The sequence below is a fragment of the Petaurus breviceps genome, unplaced genomic scaffold (assembly GCF_028583685.1).
Source record: "Petaurus breviceps papuanus isolate PSGF00001 unplaced genomic scaffold, PetGlider_PUasm1.0 186, whole genome shotgun sequence".
Lineage (NCBI taxonomy): Eukaryota > Metazoa > Chordata > Mammalia > Diprotodontia > Petauridae > Petaurus > Petaurus breviceps.
The window spans coordinates 34,981,346-35,000,061 of NW_027185798.1; the positions used below are offsets into that span (position 1 = coordinate 34,981,346).

General features: G+C 42.1%; 1 protein-coding gene across 2 annotated transcripts in view; it reads right to left on the reverse strand.

Moving 5' to 3' along the window:
* Positions 1 to 18,716, reverse strand: part of PDE4DIP (phosphodiesterase 4D interacting protein) — a 273,714-nt gene that overhangs the window by 187,538 nt on the left and 67,460 nt on the right. For both annotated transcript variants that reach the window (XM_069090199.1, XM_069090202.1), the window contains exon 3: positions 14,533 to 14,684. In XM_069090199.1, the coding sequence (XP_068946300.1) occupies positions 14,533 to 14,684 (152 nt within the window). The remainder of the gene's footprint in view (positions 1 to 14,532; positions 14,685 to 18,716) is intronic.

Genomic DNA, 18,716 nt, shown 5'->3' on the forward strand with positions numbered 1-18,716 from the left:
TATCTATCTATCTATCTATCTATCTATCTATCTATCTATCTATCTATCTATCTATCTATCTATCTATCCATCTATCTGCCAGTGCCTCCTCCATCATATTTAATCTATCATATATAGATATTTTCATCCCTATATATGTATATATATATATATATATGTGTGTGTGTCTTAGGTATCTATGTGATACCTAAGAGTCAACATGGGCACATATAGGCATATATGTAATAGACTAAATATGATGAATGGATATATATAGACATACATATAGACACATATATGCCTATATGTTCCCATGTTGACTCTTCTTGCTAAATTATAAGCTCCTCAAGAACACTTTGCCTTTGTATCCTCAGTATATGGTAGTGCAGGGCCCCAACACATAGTAGGCACTTGGTAAATGCTTAATTGATTAACTGCCACATTTCTAGGAAGGTCACTGGCAAGCAGAAAAGCATTTAAAAGACTGCAAACAGGGTACAGAGTACCCTTGAGGCGACATTTTAGGAGGCACAGTTGAAGGAATGGAGATGTTTAGCCAGGAAAGCCTAAATGTCAATTATTATGATGACTGTTATTAATGCTGGACTATGTGATTAGTAGTGTGGGATAGAGAACAATTAGTTAAGGAAAGTGAAAGTTTGAGTGATTGACAGGGAATGTATTTAGAAGTGAATTCTTTGGTAATTTTCAGGAGATTCTTACTCTGCTCCCCCTCTCCTACCTCCCCTCCCCACAGTGTTCAGGTTATCTACCTGGGCAAACTTCCATTCAGGGAAGATGAGGAAAGAGAGAATGAAGTCAAGCATTGAGACAGGGACCACAGGCTGCATCCAAATGTGTGAGATTAAGTCTGGGCAAGGTACTAATTAGACTGTAAAAATCAGAGAAATGTCCAATTAAGACAACCTTGAAATACCATATTACATCCATCAAAGTGGAAGAAACATGACAAAATGACAAGACTTAATGTTGGCGGGAAAATTAGTGGATGTTTCTGATTTCCCAGGAAATGACACTCTATTAACATTGTTGCTAGAATATAAATTGGTGCATGGTTTTTGGAGATCATGCTGGTGATGTGCAGTATATATGACATAATTAATCATACCTTTTGGCCTAGGTATTCCTATGCCAAGCCTTTACTTGGATGAGCAAATATTCATAGATGCCTTAATCCTTTTTGAAAAATCACCTCTATGTCCAGTGATCGGGGAATGACTAAAAATGACTGTGGGTTAAGGATGCGACTGAGGATTACTCAGAGGAGTCACAGGAGGTGGCCTGGGGGAGTCAAACAGCCCCGGACTTGGAGTCAGGCTAGACCCAGGCTGGAATCCTCCTTCTGAAACATCTTCAGGTGAGTGATCCTGGGCGAGATGCTCAACCGTGCTGAGTCACGTCTCCTCAATATGAAATGGAAGTAACAATGTTTGCTGCACCTCTCCCATAAGGGTGTTGTAGATAATAAATGAAGGAATGCAAGCAAGCACTTTGTAAAGTCTTAAAGCTTTTCATGGGACAGCTATTATTATTATTGCCTTATTAAAGAATGAAAAACAGGAATACAAACTAGGAAGAATGGAAAGCCTTATACAAATGATGCAAAAAGGATGAAAGTGCAGAATTAGGAGAATATCCATAATAACTATGACTGTATAGGAAAAAAGCGAAAAAAAAATAATGTATAAGCACCTAGGGGTGGCTCAGTGGATAGAGTGCTGGGCATGGAATCAAGAAGACTCCTCTTCCTGAGTTCAAATATGGCCTCAGACACTTACTAGCTGTGTGACCCTGGGCAAGTCCCTTAACCCTATTTGCCTCAGTTTCCTCATCTGTCAAATGAGTTGGAGAAGGAAATGGCAAACCACTCTAATATCTTTGCCAAGAAAACTCAAATGGGGTCATGAAAAATTAGACATAACTGAAATAACCGAACAATGACAACTTAGGGGAAAATACAGAAGGAGACTGAGCATAAAGAAGTTGGTTTGGGTTATTATTTTGTAAATTTTTCTTGTAAAGAATGTAGGTGAGATGATACAGTTATATTTAAAATTTTACTCATTATTTTGTGCATTTGTTTGTCTTTCTTGACACTGGCTAATTTATACTTTTTAAAAACTGTATTCAAATTTAAAACCCACCCCATCCTTACCCAGCCATACCTAGCTAATGTATCCTTTCTGACCTCAGAGGATTTACTTTGTGTAGCATTCATTTGGTAACCAATTATCCTGTAACATCTCTTCTGCTGTCCTTGTCTTCAGGATTGAATTTTTTATTTGAGTTAGTCACTGTTTCAACTGTGTCTTTCCTCTGCTCAACAACATAAATTCCTTGAGGCCTCCGTCTCTTGTCTTATTCATTGGAGAAACCCTCACAGGCCGTGCGTAGGAACACCTACACACAGGATATATATATGAACGCAAATGTCTGTTGATTTGATTTGAAGTTACAAGTTCTCCTTAATGGAAAACTCTATACACAGAGGTCATTAAAATTTTACAAAAATTGCTTGACTTTTTAAATCTAGAGGCCTCTGGATCAAGAGTTGCAGTTATAAATGGGAGTCTCAAGAAGCCTTGTGGATGCCCTGAGGAATGTGTGACAAGCCCCCAGTTTTCTACATTTGTAAAGAAAAAAAAATTCTGCTTGGATATTCCATGTTCAGGATCCAATATCTTCTACTTGTTATTGTATCCACTAAAAGGTTCCTCTGATGCCTCATCATTATATGGCAGGGACCCTGGATCATGCCAATGGAGGGCAAATTCTGCAAAGTCCTACCAAATTGGAAAGGCTTTGAGGATATGGGTCTGCTGAACTGTATGTCTACTGTCCAAGGACCAGCCTAGTTAACTTTAAGGAGACTTCTCCCCAGGCTGCCCAGAGGATGATTAATTTTTCAGCCACAGAAACTCTTAAACACCATCAACTGCGTCACAGAGGGCTTCTGATCTGAATCAACAGAGGCAGCACACCCAGTGACCAAACGATGGTTCCTTGGAACATTGGCTAAGTAGACTGACTTTCTCAATGTCAGAGTCTGAGGGGAATGAGATATTTGGGTCTTTGTGATTTGGACATACAAATTGTTTTCTTATGAAATCATGCCTGGAAATTTTTCTTATGACTGACTTAAGAGACACTCTGGGAAAACAGAGACCCCAACCTGACGTAGTACAGAAAAATAGTCCCTAGAATATCTGAAATTTCCACAAGAGAGGGTGAGGTAGGGAAAACACTCCTAATGGTAACATTTCTAAAGAAATACAATTAAACTATAGTCCAAGTGGAAAAGTTTGCCAGGGGTTAGGCCCCCAATAGGCTGACTCACTGTGGCTGGACTCAGACTGCCAGAGTAAGCCAGCTTGTGCTATAAATAGTATGTACATGCAGCTGTCTTTGCTGGAGGTTTCTGGATAAAAGAGACATTGTGTGGGAGGTAGAGGCATGAAGGTAGGCAGGAAAAAGTGTGTGCATTCCAGGTTGGGGGATACTTCTGAGTGATCAAAATCTCAAAGGCAGGAAAACAAATGATACATTCAGGGTACAGTGAGAGGAAACAAAGGGAAGTACTTAAACCAAGGTTGCTAAAGGGAGAGAGGATGTAAAGGGAAAGCTCCCCTCACCACCACCACCACCACCCCTCCCCCACCCCTCTGTCTCTTTGTCTTTCTGTCTCTCTGTCTCTCTCTTTCTTCCTCCCTCCCTTCCCCCCTCCCTCCCTCTCTCCCTCTCTCTCTCCCTTTCTCTCTCACACACAAGCACATACACACACACAAAGCCCCATGCTCCTCCTCTCCTATAGCATTAGGCACTGTTTAGGAGCTTTCTCCATTAGGCCTTCTTCAAAATGCTTTCTTTAATTCTTCTTCCTTGACTTTTGAGACAAGACAAGACTATTCCTCTCCTACCACCGACTGCTTCTTTTCTGTCTCCTCAATCTTCCCACCCCCCACATGTGGACATAATCCAATGGCCATTCCTCTCCTGACTATGCTTCTGACTTTGTGGACTTTGCCACCATACCTCAACTGCATCAGGGCTTGGGGCCTCCTCACCCCAGAACACTCATTGGTCTCTGCAACTTCTCACCCTGGACCATCCCCACTCATGCACGCTCCATCTCCCATCAGTGAATTCTGCCTACTCACGGTCTCCATTTTGAGAGGAACTAAAAGAGGTCATCCTTCATTCCCCTTCAGGTCTTGTTTCTCCTTTCCCCTGACTTTGACATCATGCCCACTGGGTGCCCTTTCCCCCACCTCCATCCCCTTTTCAACTCCTTTTCGTGTGTTGTCTTCCCCCATTAGAGGGTAAGCTCCTTGAGGACAGGGACTAGTTTCCTTGCATTTGTATCTCTAACACTTAGCCCTGTGCTTGGCACATAGTAAGTGCTTAATGATTGCTTGCTGCTTGCTGACTCTTCAGTTGCCCCTCTGCTCTTCTCTCTCTCTATTCTCCCTACTGATCTTACCAATCAATCAGCCAGCATTTATCAAGTGCCTATTACGCCAGGCCCTATGCTTGATGCTTGATATACAAACAACAAAAGTTATACAGTCCCTGCATTAGGGAACTAACAAAAGGGAAGAGGGGGAGGAGAGAATCAGGAAAGGTCTCTAGTAGGAGATGACACTCGAGCTGAACTTTGAAGGAAACTAAAGATTCTAAGGAGAGAAGAAGAGGAGGAGGAAATACATTCCAGGAGTGGGAGAAGAGCTTATAGAAAGGCAGGGGCAAGAGATGGGAAGTCATGAGTTAGGAACTACAGGAAGGTCAATCTGGCTAGACTATAGACAGACAGACAGATGGAAGCATGGATGGGGAGGGAGAGAAGGAAGGGAAGGGAGGGAGGGAGGGAGGGAGGGAGAGAGAAAGAGAGAGAGAGAGAGAGAGAGAGAGAGAGAGAGAGAGAGAGAGAGAGGAGGGAGAGAGATATACATAGACAGACAGATACATAGACAGATAGATACACAGGCAGACACATAGATAGACAGATAGAAGGATATAGAGATATATACAGAGACAGACAGATATAGACAGATAGATATAGAGACATATATATACATATACATACACACACACACACACACACACACATATATATATATATATATATACACATATACATATACACAGAGGCAAACAGACAGACAGATAGATAGAAGGCTAGAAAACAGATTGGAGCCAGGCTGTGTGGCAGGTCTTAAATGCCACACAGAGGTGTTCGTATTTGATCCTAAAGGCCATAGGGAGTCACTCATGATCACATTTACGTGGATTATTCTCAGATCTGAAGCCCTGACCTTTTTTCTCTAGCTCCAGTTCCATATTTCCCACTGCCCACAGAGCTAGTTTTTCCTCCTGACTACCCTATATCTATTAATTATACTACCCAGTCATCTACCCAGTCACCCAGGCTTAAAACTTGAGAGTCGCCTTTGACTCTATTTCTCCCTCACAGACCCCCATCCCTTTCTAGTCACCAAGCCCTGAGGATTCTTTCTTCAAGGTTTCTTGTCTCCATTTGTCCCTTCTGTTCCATTCCCAGAGATACTGTCCTATTCTAGGGTTTTATTGTTTTATGCCCTGTCTATCCATGTTGGATTTCTTTATTTTAATTCAATAAGTATTTATTCCCTCTAAAATTTGTTCTGAATACCTCTCCAAGGTTAAGTATCATTAAATAATGATTTATTTATACACAAAAACCTCTAGTGATTTCCTGATGCCTAAAAGAGAAAGTTGTAGCTCCTTAGTCTGGCATTCACAGTGTGATGCCAACTCACCTTTCCAGCTGTCTCTGTCACTGTGCATTTATGTTCTGGAACCCTTTGCTGAAGCCAAAGTCACAGAATCAGAATTTCTAAACTTGGAAGGGAGCTTGAAGATTACCTGGGGTCAGAGGACTTGGGTTCAAATCTTTGCTCTATTATCTGCTATATGACATTGGGTAAGCAATTTAACCCTTCTTGACCCAGGGGCCCTCATCTATAAAATGAGGGAACTAGGCTAGTGACCTCAAGGATATTTTTGGTTCCTTCTGGGTTTAAGCCTTTGAGGTCTAGATGTGGGTGAATGAGATGACGGCCTGAAGCAAAGGTACTGAGTGCTGGGTGTAGCAGGAGGGAGGCCTGGGTTCAAATTCTGCCTCTCAAACTTTGGTTTGTGACTTAACTACTCAGCTTCATTTCCCTCACTTGTAAAATGAGAATGCTGATGACTGAATCCACGACACCAGGGATTGTGAGGACTATTCACACAGGACTATTGATGCAAAGCACTCGACAAACTTGAAGATTTTATGTGAAGGTCACTAAGACCATGTGGTCATGCCCGAAGTGTCTGTCTCCTTGAGCCCCACCCCCGCCCCACCGCCAACCTGAAGATATCACTCTGCGCACAGGCCCCACAACACATCTCTTGCTTCCCTGCACTCATGCTTTGTCTCATTCTCCCAGTCTGAAACACCCAGCGTTCTCTCCATCTATCAAAACTCAACCCGTTTTCAGGAACCAGACGGCGTCTTTCCTCCACAAAACCCTTCTAGACAATGAAAAGTGGGGGAAAATGTCATGTGATCCAGAAGACCTAGGTCTGTCATTTATTAGTTTATTAAATTAATAAATATAAATTTATTAATTTATACATTTATTAGTGTGACCATAGGAAAGTCACAATCTGAGTCTCAGGGTTGTTGTTCACTTGTTTCAGTCACGTCTGACTCTTCATGATCCCATTAAGGGTTTTCTCTGCAAAAATATTGAAGTTGTTTGCCATTTCCTTCTCCAGCTCATTTTACAGATGTGAAATGACTTGCCCAGGGTCACACAGCTCGTCTAAGGCCACATTTGAACTCAAGTCTTCCTGTCTCCAAGTCCATTGCTCTATTCATTGTGCCAGATAACTGAGTCTCACTATCTTCATCTATAAAGTAATGATATCATTCCCATTAAGTACTTCACCAGGAAAATAAGCATTTTACAAACCTTAAATACTTCAATAAAGGCCTTAAAACACTATAGAGATGTGAGTTATTGCTATCATCAATAATGATAATAATGTTCAGTTAGCTAGGAAAAGAATCATTCTGATGTGCCTTCCCACTAATCACAGTCTACTGGCAATTCCCTAATCTATAAGATATATGACAAATTGTCTTCAGAGGGCTCAGAGTTGGAAGTGACCCAAGAGATCATTCGTTTATCATCTCAACTCTTTGTTTGACTTTTAAAGCCCTTCCTTACCTGGCTTTTTCCTACCTTTGCAGTGTTCTTATACCTCTCTCCTTTCCATATACTCTAGAATCCAGAAACATTGTCTTCCTCGATGTTTCTCCCACAAGACATTCTTTCTCCCAACTCCACAAATTTTCACTAACTGTCCCCCATAGCTGAGATGATCCCTCTCCTTGTCTTCACCAACTTCCTTCAAGTTTCAGTTAAAATCTCAGACTTTCCTAGTCCCTCTTAAGAGATTACCTCTGATTTTTCCTATATATATCTTGTTTGCACATAGTTGTTTGCACAGTATCTCACTATTAGAATGTAAGTTCTTTAAGGGCAGGAACTGTTTCTGCCTTTCTTTGTACTCCCAGCACTTAGTACAGTGCCTGGCATATAGTATATAATAGGTCTTTCATAAATGTTTGTTAATTTGACCTGACCTGAACACTTTACTAAATTCATTCCATACCAGGTGATCCCAACAAGCTGGAAGGTGAAATTCTCAGAAGACTAGCCTAGTGTCTCCCTGTGATGAATCACAAAGACCACTGCAGTGAGCCTCTGGCAAGCTAGACTCCAGAGCTCTGCTTCCCCTCTCTTTCTCTTACTCCAAGGGCTTTTCCTACCCTTGCTCCATGTTGAGCCCTATACTCCTGAATAGGTAAACTGAGTCACCGTGACAGTTCCTCTACCCTCTTGGGTCAGAAATCATCTATAGAGTCCCTCTGAGTTGGTTTTCAAGTGCTAAGCCTAAAACTGTTGGCCTAACAGCAATTGCACCTCCATTGTACTGGGTACCCTTCTCATCCCCTCTTCCATACATACCATCATCAAATGTTGGTTACAAAGGCTTACTTCTTTTTTTGCTCCCTTGCCCAACTTCCTTTCAATACTAATTTTTGTCAATGATCTTAGAATAATTTCCTTTCCTTTCTTTCCCTGAGGGATTCTTTCTCTATAAAGATGAAGCCACTGATTCACCTTCAGGAGACCTTGCACAGGAAGCCAATTTATCCACATTCTCTTTCCATGACTTGTGCGTATGTGACCAAAACCACATTCACAACACACAAGCAGGGTTCAAGGTTGTTATTTGTGACTTTGGAATATATCAAGTATAAATGCTCCTCCCACCCCAAGTCAACTCCTACCCTTGTCTTCAATAGCCTAGGCAGGGTTGGGGAACCTGCAGGTTTGAGACCACATGTGGCCCTCTGGGTCCTCAAGTGCAGCAGCCCTTTGACTGAATCCAAACTTCACAGAACAAATCCCCTTAATTAAAAGATTTGTTCTGTAAAACTTGGACTCAGTCAAAAGGCCACACCCAAGGACCTAAATGTGGCAATATCACATGTAGCATTGAGGCCACAGATTCCCCACCCCTCACCAGTGCTTTGAGCAAATATTATAGAAATATATTAACCCTACAGGAACAAAGTTTTCTTATTACCAAGTAGATGGTGTTAAAAAAAAACATATTGCTTTTATTTGTCCCTGATCAACTAGATGTATAGATGACCTGAAGGCAATGGAATATTACTCTACCATAGGAAACCCTGAATATGAAGAATACAGAAAATCAGGGGAAAACATATGTACTGATACAAAATGAAGTAAGCAGAACCAGGAAAACAACATGCATCGTAACTACAACAATGTAAATTCAAAGAATTGCAACAGAAAAACAAATGCTGTTTAACAATTATGATTGACCTCAAAGGAGAAAGGAGAAAATGCATGTTGCTTACTCCCTCTTTGTAGAGGTGTGGGACCATGGAAGTGGAGCAATTTGTATAATATAAATGTTGAATGAGGGGTTGGTGGGTTTTGGAGAATTAATTTTTCCTTTCTTCTTTCTTTTCTGATCTTTGTTTTAATAATAATTCTCTGGGGAGGGAAAAGGGGTAAAGAAACATTAGGAAATAAAGATGATTTAAGAACAAATGATATCAGTAAAAATTTGAAAAAGAAAACAGACATGAAAAAGCCTAGTTAAAATTGCAAAGTCCTCAGAATTTTTATTCAGTCCTTGGCAAAGATGTGATTAGTATGGGTTAACTAGGATTTTGTCCCAAGGTGCTGATATAAGCAGTGGAAGAGAAATCTTCACAACCTCTGGTTGCACCAAGCATGACCATCTTCTCCTCAAGCTGTTTTCCTTCATGGCTTTCATTCTCTGTGGGACAATCCTCAGAGTCAACACATTCTCCTCCCCTCCCATTGCATTTATTTTGGGCAGGGCCCTCTCCAGTTGCCCTGATAGATACCTAGCCACTGGACCCAGATGGCTCCAGAAGAGAAAGTGAGACTGGTGACCTTGCATAGGCTTTCCTCACTTAAATCCAATTCACTTGCAAGTCATGGCATCATCTTCTTGATGTCATGGTCCTCTTCCAGAATGAAGGACAAAGACTTATTTTGGATTATTCTCTGGGCCACAGCTAATCAGCCCTCATCCACACCCAGGGCCTGCCCATCCTCTCCCATCACCTCTCCTCTCAACTGAATTTTCCTCAGGGTCAATTTGAGTAGCTCTCATCCTTGATGCCTTCTTGCCCTGCCCTTTTCCCCTACTCAATACTACCCCTTTTATCAGATACCCAATATCTTTCCATTGTCTTCAACACGTCTCAGAAACAGGAAGGCTTAGGCATGAATCATTTACATTTACACTTAGACTTGCTGATTCACTGATTTATAATTCATTATGAAGCACTCAGTCAGATAGGTTAATCAGCACTTACATTTTAAGGCTTTTATCTTTAATTGTGGAATCAGAGTTTTTGCCCCTTGAATTTCAGATCAGTTCAGAGAGTTTGGAAGGGAGCGGGACAGGAGAGTCTCTGAAATCACACTATTCTCTGCAGGAGCTAGTGGTATTTTCTGGGCTCTGGAACTCATCGTCCCTTAGGATAGATCTCTTAGCAGGGCCCCTCTCTTCCCATGGGTCCAGTCATCTCCTACTTTGCTTCTACCTCCCTCCTCTCTTAGTTGCATTTTGGATTTCCTCTATCATGCCCCAGACAGCTATTCAGTCTGGAAGCCTTGGAACTCACACGCTGGAAGTACCTTCCACCCCTGAGGCCTCAGCCTCTGAACAACTCCTCCTGGAACCTCTTTTTCAGGAGGATGCCCTCCAGACTTCCTCTACAATGCCTCCAGTGAGGCTGATGACTTTGCACAGTTCTGCCTCACTTAAATCCAATTCACTTGAAAGTCAAGAAAGACATCACCCTCCTGATGTCATTGGTCCTCTTCAAGAATGAAAGACGAACAATAATAACAGTTTGCCTCAGTTTCCTCATCTGCAAAATGAATACCTTTGTGTGTCTCCCCACCCCCGCATAAGAATGGGAACTCTTGGAGCAGGGATTATCTTTTTTTTTCCTAATTAAATTCTATCTGCTATCTCTGATGATGATAGAGTCCTGTGTGAATACACGTTATCACCACTTCATATAAGAATATAACCAGCTGATCTTTGTTTAGTCTCATGTGAGTGTTCATTTGTGTTTTTCTTTTTATGCTTCTCTTGGCTTCTGTGTTTGTATATCCAAGTTTCTCTACATCTCTGGTCTTTTCATCAGGAATTCTTGAAAGTCACCATGATGACCACCCTCCTTTGGACACTCCATTCTTCCAAAGTGCTTCTTAAAATGTGCCCAGAACTGTATAGAACACTACAAATGTGACCTATTTAGGGAATAGGCAAGTGTAAGAAGTAAGCACGTGAGCATAAAGAGAGCATAGGAAGAAAACTTTGAAGGCTCACATGTACACACACAAACATGCCCATCTCCCTTTAAATTCTGCCTAGGAAGCATCCTGCTACCTCCCCTTCTGGAGGCCAAGCCAGTTGCTACATTATGCTTACCCTACCTGGGATGCTAAGGAGAGGTTCAGATAGGGACAATCCCAGCACCATGAACTGGTGTCATGGGGACCCTGGAGAATGCCCATAGGGATATCTGAGGCTTTGATGTGAGCAACAAACAGAAAGTTCTAGGGCTGAGTTTGTTTTTTTAATTTAGTTTAATAGCTACTGCTTCTATACATTATCCCTTCTGCATTGTGAGGGGTTAGGGCCATGCCATTCCCACAATCGGGAAAATTCACATCAAATTTTTTGGTTCTCCCTTCATACCAGAGAAGGAGTCTGAATTATTATGGTATTAAAAGATAAAATATGTTTTTGGTTTTGGGTTTTGGGTTTTTTTGCATTTCAGTAGTTTTATTGAAAAGCCACTTTTTTAGTACCAAAACATTATGGAACTTTGTTAGGTTACTTCAGCCAAGATAAAATATGTTGATATTATACATACACATTTTATGCATCTCTGAGTTTCTAAACTTTTTCTGTGTCATCTGTTGGCCTTTGTGTGTCATCTGCGGCTTCTGCAAAATTCCCCCCAAATTCCCACTTAATTTCTTATGCCGATCCATAATATACCAAAAACACAATGGGGAAGGTTACAATGTGGAATGGATGACTGTATATGGAAATGAAGTTTCTGATGGGGTGAATCACTGAAATGCATTTTAACCAGATCTGAGATTTTACTAGCATAGGGAATGCCTTCAGAGAAAACTCCCAGTAACAATGTAGATCAGTAACTTACAATAGTAGAGAGCTGACTGTGGCACTATGAGCATGTATTACTTGTTCCAGGTTACATGGCCAGTATGTGCCAGGGGCAGGACTTAACGTCCAGATCTTCCTGCCTCAGAGGTTGACCCTCTAATTCATTATGCCATGATACCTCTCAATACTGAAACACACACTCTGTTAATGCAGATTTTATTTTATTGTTTGGTTCCAAAAGGGGACTATTTTCTCTGATTGTCTTGGTCATCTCTTTGCTTCTCTATCTTGGCTCCCTGGCATCAGCTCCCCAGACCACAGGGACATTGAGCATCAGTGAGTGCAAAACAGGCCCTGTGCTCCAACAACTTGGCATCCCCCTTGTAAAAGGTAGCTGATTCTTGATCTAAACTCTACAAGACAGAATGAGATATTAGAGCAGGGGCTAAATATATGCTTGCCCAGAGAGTACACAGAACTCCAACCTTAAAAGGGGATGCTTTTTCTTCTTATACCTCATTTTATCTCATCACTAGTCCAGGGTGAGTTTCAAAACTTTTATTCTGTGATCTTCCTGTGTATCAGCAGGAAGATGGAGATTTTTTTTCACCAGACAAAATATTGTATCAAGGCTCCAAGTCTTTGCAGCTGACAGCTAGGCATAAGAAAGCCAAAAATGAGGGCTAGGTGAAAAAAGAACGATGACTTTGACATCTTAACTTGTATTTTGACTCCTGTTCATTACATGCTAAAGGAGAAAAGGTTTGGGGAATATCTATCTAGCTCTAAGATGAATAGTTATTTGTAACAAGGCTTTGTTCTCAGCAGACACTACATATCCGGAAGTCACCAGAGCAGCCCTCAGCTAAGAACCCAGCAGTCATCACAAGATCAACCAGAAAAGACACAGAGATATCATATTCATTGGGAAGCAGTTCAGTGATAGTGGAATGATGATTTCACCAGAATATATCACTGGTTTTCCACACAGTGTCAAAGGGGTGAAATGTCCTTCCACATAATGTGCCCTGTCCACTTGTGTTCCTATGTCTGTTCTCCCTCATGTATAATCTCAATATCCGCTTACTCTCCACATAGATGGTGTATGTATTTGCAGGACAGAGTACATTAGCTTTATTGAGGTGATGGGTGTTTTCTTGCAAATTTTCTTATTATGTTATTTCAATAAATGCCTTTGTTTTGTGCTGGCTGTGTCTTGTTGACTAGAAGAAAAGTAAACACACCGATGAGGCTTGTGAGCTATGGTTTTGAGTGAATGTGGATCTAGAGAGTCCCTTGAGCCTTTTCTGCGTAGCTCTCCTGGGTGCCCCAGGAGTGATGGAGGGGGGTTCTAGGTGCTGCATTCCCAAACACCAAAAGAGAAACAAAGAAGCTAGGTGTATGTTTTTGAGACACTGCTATTAAACGGCTCTAAACAGCCCTAGCCTCCCTCTTCACACTATATCAGATCTCAAAGGCTGGAAGAGAGAGAGGAAGAACAGGGAAAGGGTCCACCATGTTGGCACAGTTCCTAGTTTACCACCCACCACCACCACCCAGCTGTTCAGGACTCTCAGCCCTAGCAGTTAAAACCTACAGTTTACCCTCCACCACCAAAACACAGAGCTCCCAGTGCACCACCACTATGGAACAGACACAGAACCCTGCATTTCTAGTCTTTAAAACCCACTCAAAAACTCCCAGAGGGCTCTTGCAGTAACCATAGCAACCCTTAGCAAAAAGAACGAAAGAAGGTAAGTGCTTGTTATAGAGAAACACTCTTGGCCCCCAAAGAATGTCAGGGAGGGTAGGGTGTGAACTAAGTCCTACAGGGAGGCAAATGTAATTCACAAGACTTGGTGGGTTGGCCAGAATTCATGCCATCCCTGTTTAATTGAGAATTACTTTCAAATGAAAGCTATTTATAAAAGGAGAGGGAGGAAGGAGAAGAGTTAGCCTACGTAGGATTGCAGAATTCCCAAGCCTCTCAGACCATATGTACCCTCACATAGAATCCTTTGGGAATCTCCTAGGAGGTACCAGATATACTTACCTCTTCTATAAAACATAGATAATAACGGCACCTCCCAGGGTTGTTGTGAGAATCAACTGAGATATGGAAAGCACTTTGCAAACCCTAATGCACTATCTAAATGTTAGCTATTATTGTTATAAATCCAGGGTTATAGAAATAGAGTCTCTGTAGTGGGACTGGGGGACATACAATTTTTATGGGAACATCTGTTCCTAGCTCAGGATGGCTTAAGTCCAAGGGACAGTGCAATTGCAGGACTCACAGGAGGTTTAGGCTGCTTTTGGAGATTCCTGGGAAGATACTTAGGGGGTTAAGGCATGAAATAAGTTCACTCCTTTGGGATGAACCTGAACCGAAACCAAGCATAAAGCAGGACTATTATTTTCAACATCACTCTGGACTATGTGCAGTTATCCTCAGCAGCCTGGTAGCCTATAAATCTCCCAGGGAACGAACCCAGGAGCCAGCCCGAGCTCGGCAGAAGAAATCTTTTGTTTAAGGACCCATAGGAAGCCCAGTGTATAGATCTTGGACCATCTGCCAGAAGATTAGGAATTGAACTTTCCAATCATGACATTATTAATCCTTATGTGATTTTATCCCAGGGGTTATTCTATAGATAGTGTTCTCCCACCATATCACCACTTCCTCCGAAATAGTAATAGCTACCCCAGACCACTTACCTTTTCAAAGTCTCTGAGGGCTTGTGTTTGTCCCAAAGGAGCCTTCTCAAATGCTCTCAAGGAGTGTGGCTGCCCAAAGGAACCCTTCTCAAAACTTCTCCAGGGGTGTGATTGCACAGGGGGACCCCGTTCTTTAGCTTCACTGAGAAAAGCTGCCAAGAAAAAAGGACAAAAGAAGCTCACTCAGTGGTAGTTTGTGGTTAGTGACCATGTTAAGTTTTTTTGCCCCTTTGGTATCTGCAGAATTCCAGTTCATTGAAGCATCTGTATATTTGGAACAAAGCACATGGGATGGCTTGAGATACCATGCAAATTTAGCTCCTCTTCCAGTCTACAAAGGCTCTTCAATACTGCCATCTGAGAGCATCATTATGATTCCTTAGAGGACCTAGATCAGGAATCAAGTTCAGACTCTTCTTTTTACAAATGATGAAACTGGGGCCCAAGGAAGTTAAGTGACTTACCTGAGGTCACACAGTTAAGTGTCAGAGAGAAGGTTTAAACTCTGATCTTCTGACTCAAAGCTAGTTTTCTTTGTTTTTTAATTAAGTTCTGTTATTTTATTTAATCATTTATTGCAACTAGCAAGCATTTATTTTCTCTCCCTCCCTCAGGGAAAAAGAGAAAAGAAGTCAAGCAAAATGAGTTCCCATATGGCCATGTCTAAGAATGTGTGACTCATTCTGCAAATTTAGACTGTCAATAAGTGGGTAGCATTCTTTATCCTCAGTCCTGTGGAATCATGGTTGATCAGAGTTGATCAGAGTACTTAAGAATTTCAAAATAATTTGTTTTTACAGTGTCATTGTTTACATACCAAAACTTGTTTAGTACTTCCCCAATTGACAGGTACTCCCTGTGACCCTCAGTTTTTTTGTTTTTTGTTTTGTTTTTTTTTTTGCCTTTTGGAGGGCAATTGGGATTAAGTAACTTGCCCAAGGTTACATGGCTAGTCTTTTTGTGTGGGTGTTAAGTGTCTGAGGCCTGAACCGAACTGGGGTCCTCCTGACTCCAGGGCCAGAACTTTACTCACTGCGCCACCTAGCCGTCTGACCCTTAGTTTTTTGCCACTAACAAAAAAAAGATGAGATATAAATATTTTTGTAAATATAGGACCTTTATCCTCTTTCTATGATCTCTTTTGGGTATATACCTCGTAGTGGTATTGCTGGGTCAAAGGATAGCCAGCGATCTTTGAACTGTACAACCAAAGGATACTGCCCTTTTAACCTCAGATCATTTTGTCTTGGCCCAAGAATGGCGGCTAATTTGGGGTCAGTTTCCTACCAGGGAGGTTCTTGTTATTGTTCTTTGTCCTTTGTTCTCAAAAAGGAGGACAACAGGAAGGTGAAGCCATGACTTGAAAGTGAATTGGATTTCATTGAGGGAGGGTTGTGTAAAGTCACCAGCCTTCCTTTCTCCTCTGGAACCATCTGGGTCCAGTGGCAAGATATAGATCACAATGATTGGAAATGGCCCTGGATGTACAGTGGCAAGCCAAGCTATAAATATATACACTAACAACAGGGCTCAATTCAACAAAATTCAATTAAAAGGAGATTTATTAAGCATCTACCATGCTTCACAAATAATTAAGCAGAGCACAATGCAGATGATGGGGATACGTAGCTAGCAAGGAAGAAGACAATGGAAAAAAGATATGTATGCCAAAGAGCCCAACTGGCACCAGTGGCTAAACTGAAGAAAGGGAACTTTAGGTTTGAGGCAAGGAAAAGCTCTTGTTAAACAATCAGAGTCAGCCCAAACTGAAATAGACTACTTCTAGAAGCAGTGAGATCCCTTTACTGTAAATCTTTGAACAAAGCCCGGCTGAGCCCTTGTCAGATATGCTGTAAATGAAATTCAATTTAAGTACAGAATGGGCTAGAGGTCCATTCTAACTCTGACATTCTGTGGTTCCACAATTCTGTAGAAAACCATGATACAAGGAACGGTGAGATACATACAAGAGAAGGCCTAGATACAAGTGCTAGGACAATGTAACGATAATAACACAGCTAGCATTTATGTAGTACTTTGAGTTTTGCTAAGTATTATACATATGTTAACTCATTGGATCCTTATATCAGCCCCATGAGGCAGGCTATTCTCATTTTACAGATGAAGACACTGAGACTGAGAGGGAGTGAGGGACTTGACCCACCACGGTCACACAGTTGAGAGTCTAGCGCCCAATTTGAACACAGTGCTTCCTGACTCTAGTCTCAGTGTTCTGACCGCCCAGCTGCCTCCTTAGGAGAAATTTGGGAAGAGGGAGATCACTTTTACATGAGAGAGAGAAAGAGAAGAAAGTTTCTGTGGCAGTAGACAGAGGAATCGGAACCCAAGGAAGAACACAAAGAGATGAGACTTCATCAAAAAGCAACTAGAAGTGGCAGAGGTGAAGGGTCCATCCCAGGAATGTGGGACAGTGGGAGCAAATTTTGAAGATGGGAGGCAATAGGAGGGGAATCGGGTAGAGAATAGCTCAGTTTGGTTTGAGCCTAGAGCAAGAGTGGGGAACCTGTAGCCTCAAAGACATATGTGGCCTTTTGACTGAGTCCAAGTTGTACAGAACAAATTCTTTTATTAAGGGGATTTGTTCTGTGAAGTTTGGGTCATACTTGAGGACCTGGAGGGTCACACTTGAGGATCTAGAGGGCCACATGTGGCCTCAAGACTACATACCACCTCTGCCCTAGAGTATACCCAGAAGAGTAGTGTGAACTAAGGCTATGAATGTGCGTTGGAGCCAGATGATGGAGGAAAGTAAATTCTAGGATCTGGAAGCTGCTACTTTATTCAGAAGGCATGGGATGGGGAAGGAACACACACACACACACACACACACACACACACACACACTTTTTAAGTTGAGAGCCATCCAACTTTTTTCATTCCAGCTGGATCACAACCTGTGAGAGCTGGAAGCAGCCTTACAGATAATTTTGCCCAACCCCATTACTTTACAAATGAGGAAAGTAAATGACTCACCTGATGTCATTAAGCCAGCATCACTGCCACGGAGAACATGCTTGGGCCCAGAGCAGCTATTTTAAGAAGCACCCAGAAGGGGGTGCAGAAGTGCCTGGGGCCTGTTCATCATCAACACAACACCTGTTGGGGCTTGGCATTGGCAGGAGGGAACTGGGCAAGGAGGCTGGCTCAGATGAGAATAGAGAAGGTAGTAGAACTGAGGAATGGCGGAAAGGAGAGGGGGCAGGTAGGACTCCCTTTTTAGAATTTGATCAGGGTGGGTTAAAACTCTGTTTATACTATGATGCTCCCTACAGAGAATGAGAAGTGGAGCATAGAGGATGTCTGGGACTCACTGGCATACACCGAGTCACGCACTGGTGCCACTAAGTGGCAGGGTCCCACTTTTCAGAGACACACACATTGGGCAGATCTACTGGTGGGAAGGGGGGCATACATCCACAGAACACCTCCGAGGATTGCACTGCTCAGAGCTACACCCAAGCTAACCCTACCCAGAGAAGCTTGGACCCCCAGGGGCATGCAGAAGGTCAGAAGTTAAGGGGGTGGTGGCCACAAGAGAAGAGGTCTACTTTGCAGCCTGGGGTTCAACAGAAACATGGCACTCACTAAGAGAAGAAGAGATAGGGCAAAGGGGGTAAGGACCTAATGTAACACCCTCGGGCTTTAAGAAATGAAAAAGATAAATAGAATTTTTAAAGCTGAATGAATCAATAACCTTAAAAGCAGGATGAGTTTTCTTCCTTAGTGCTTTAACCAGTGCCCCCACATTTGCTGTTGTTCAGTCATGTTCGACTCTTCATGACCCCATTTGGGGTTTTCTTGGCAAAGATATTAGAAGGACTTGCCATTCCTTTCTCCAGCTCATTTTCCAGAAGAGGAAATGGAGGCAAACAGAGTCTTGCCTGAGGTCACATAGCTAGAAAGTGTCTGAGGTCAGTTTTGAACTCAGAGAGATGAGTCTTCCTGACTCTATCCACTGTACCACCTAGCTGCCCAGACATAGTAGGCCCTAATTATTTCTTGAATTGAATCTCCCCCTTTTTTGTAGGCATGGATCAAGATCATTCTCCATGAACACAATCTCTTAAAGAAACAAATACAACCCATATATCAACTGCTAATAAACTACAAGTCTGCCCTCACCATAATTCAATCAGAATCAGATGAATGCTGAAGACACTGAG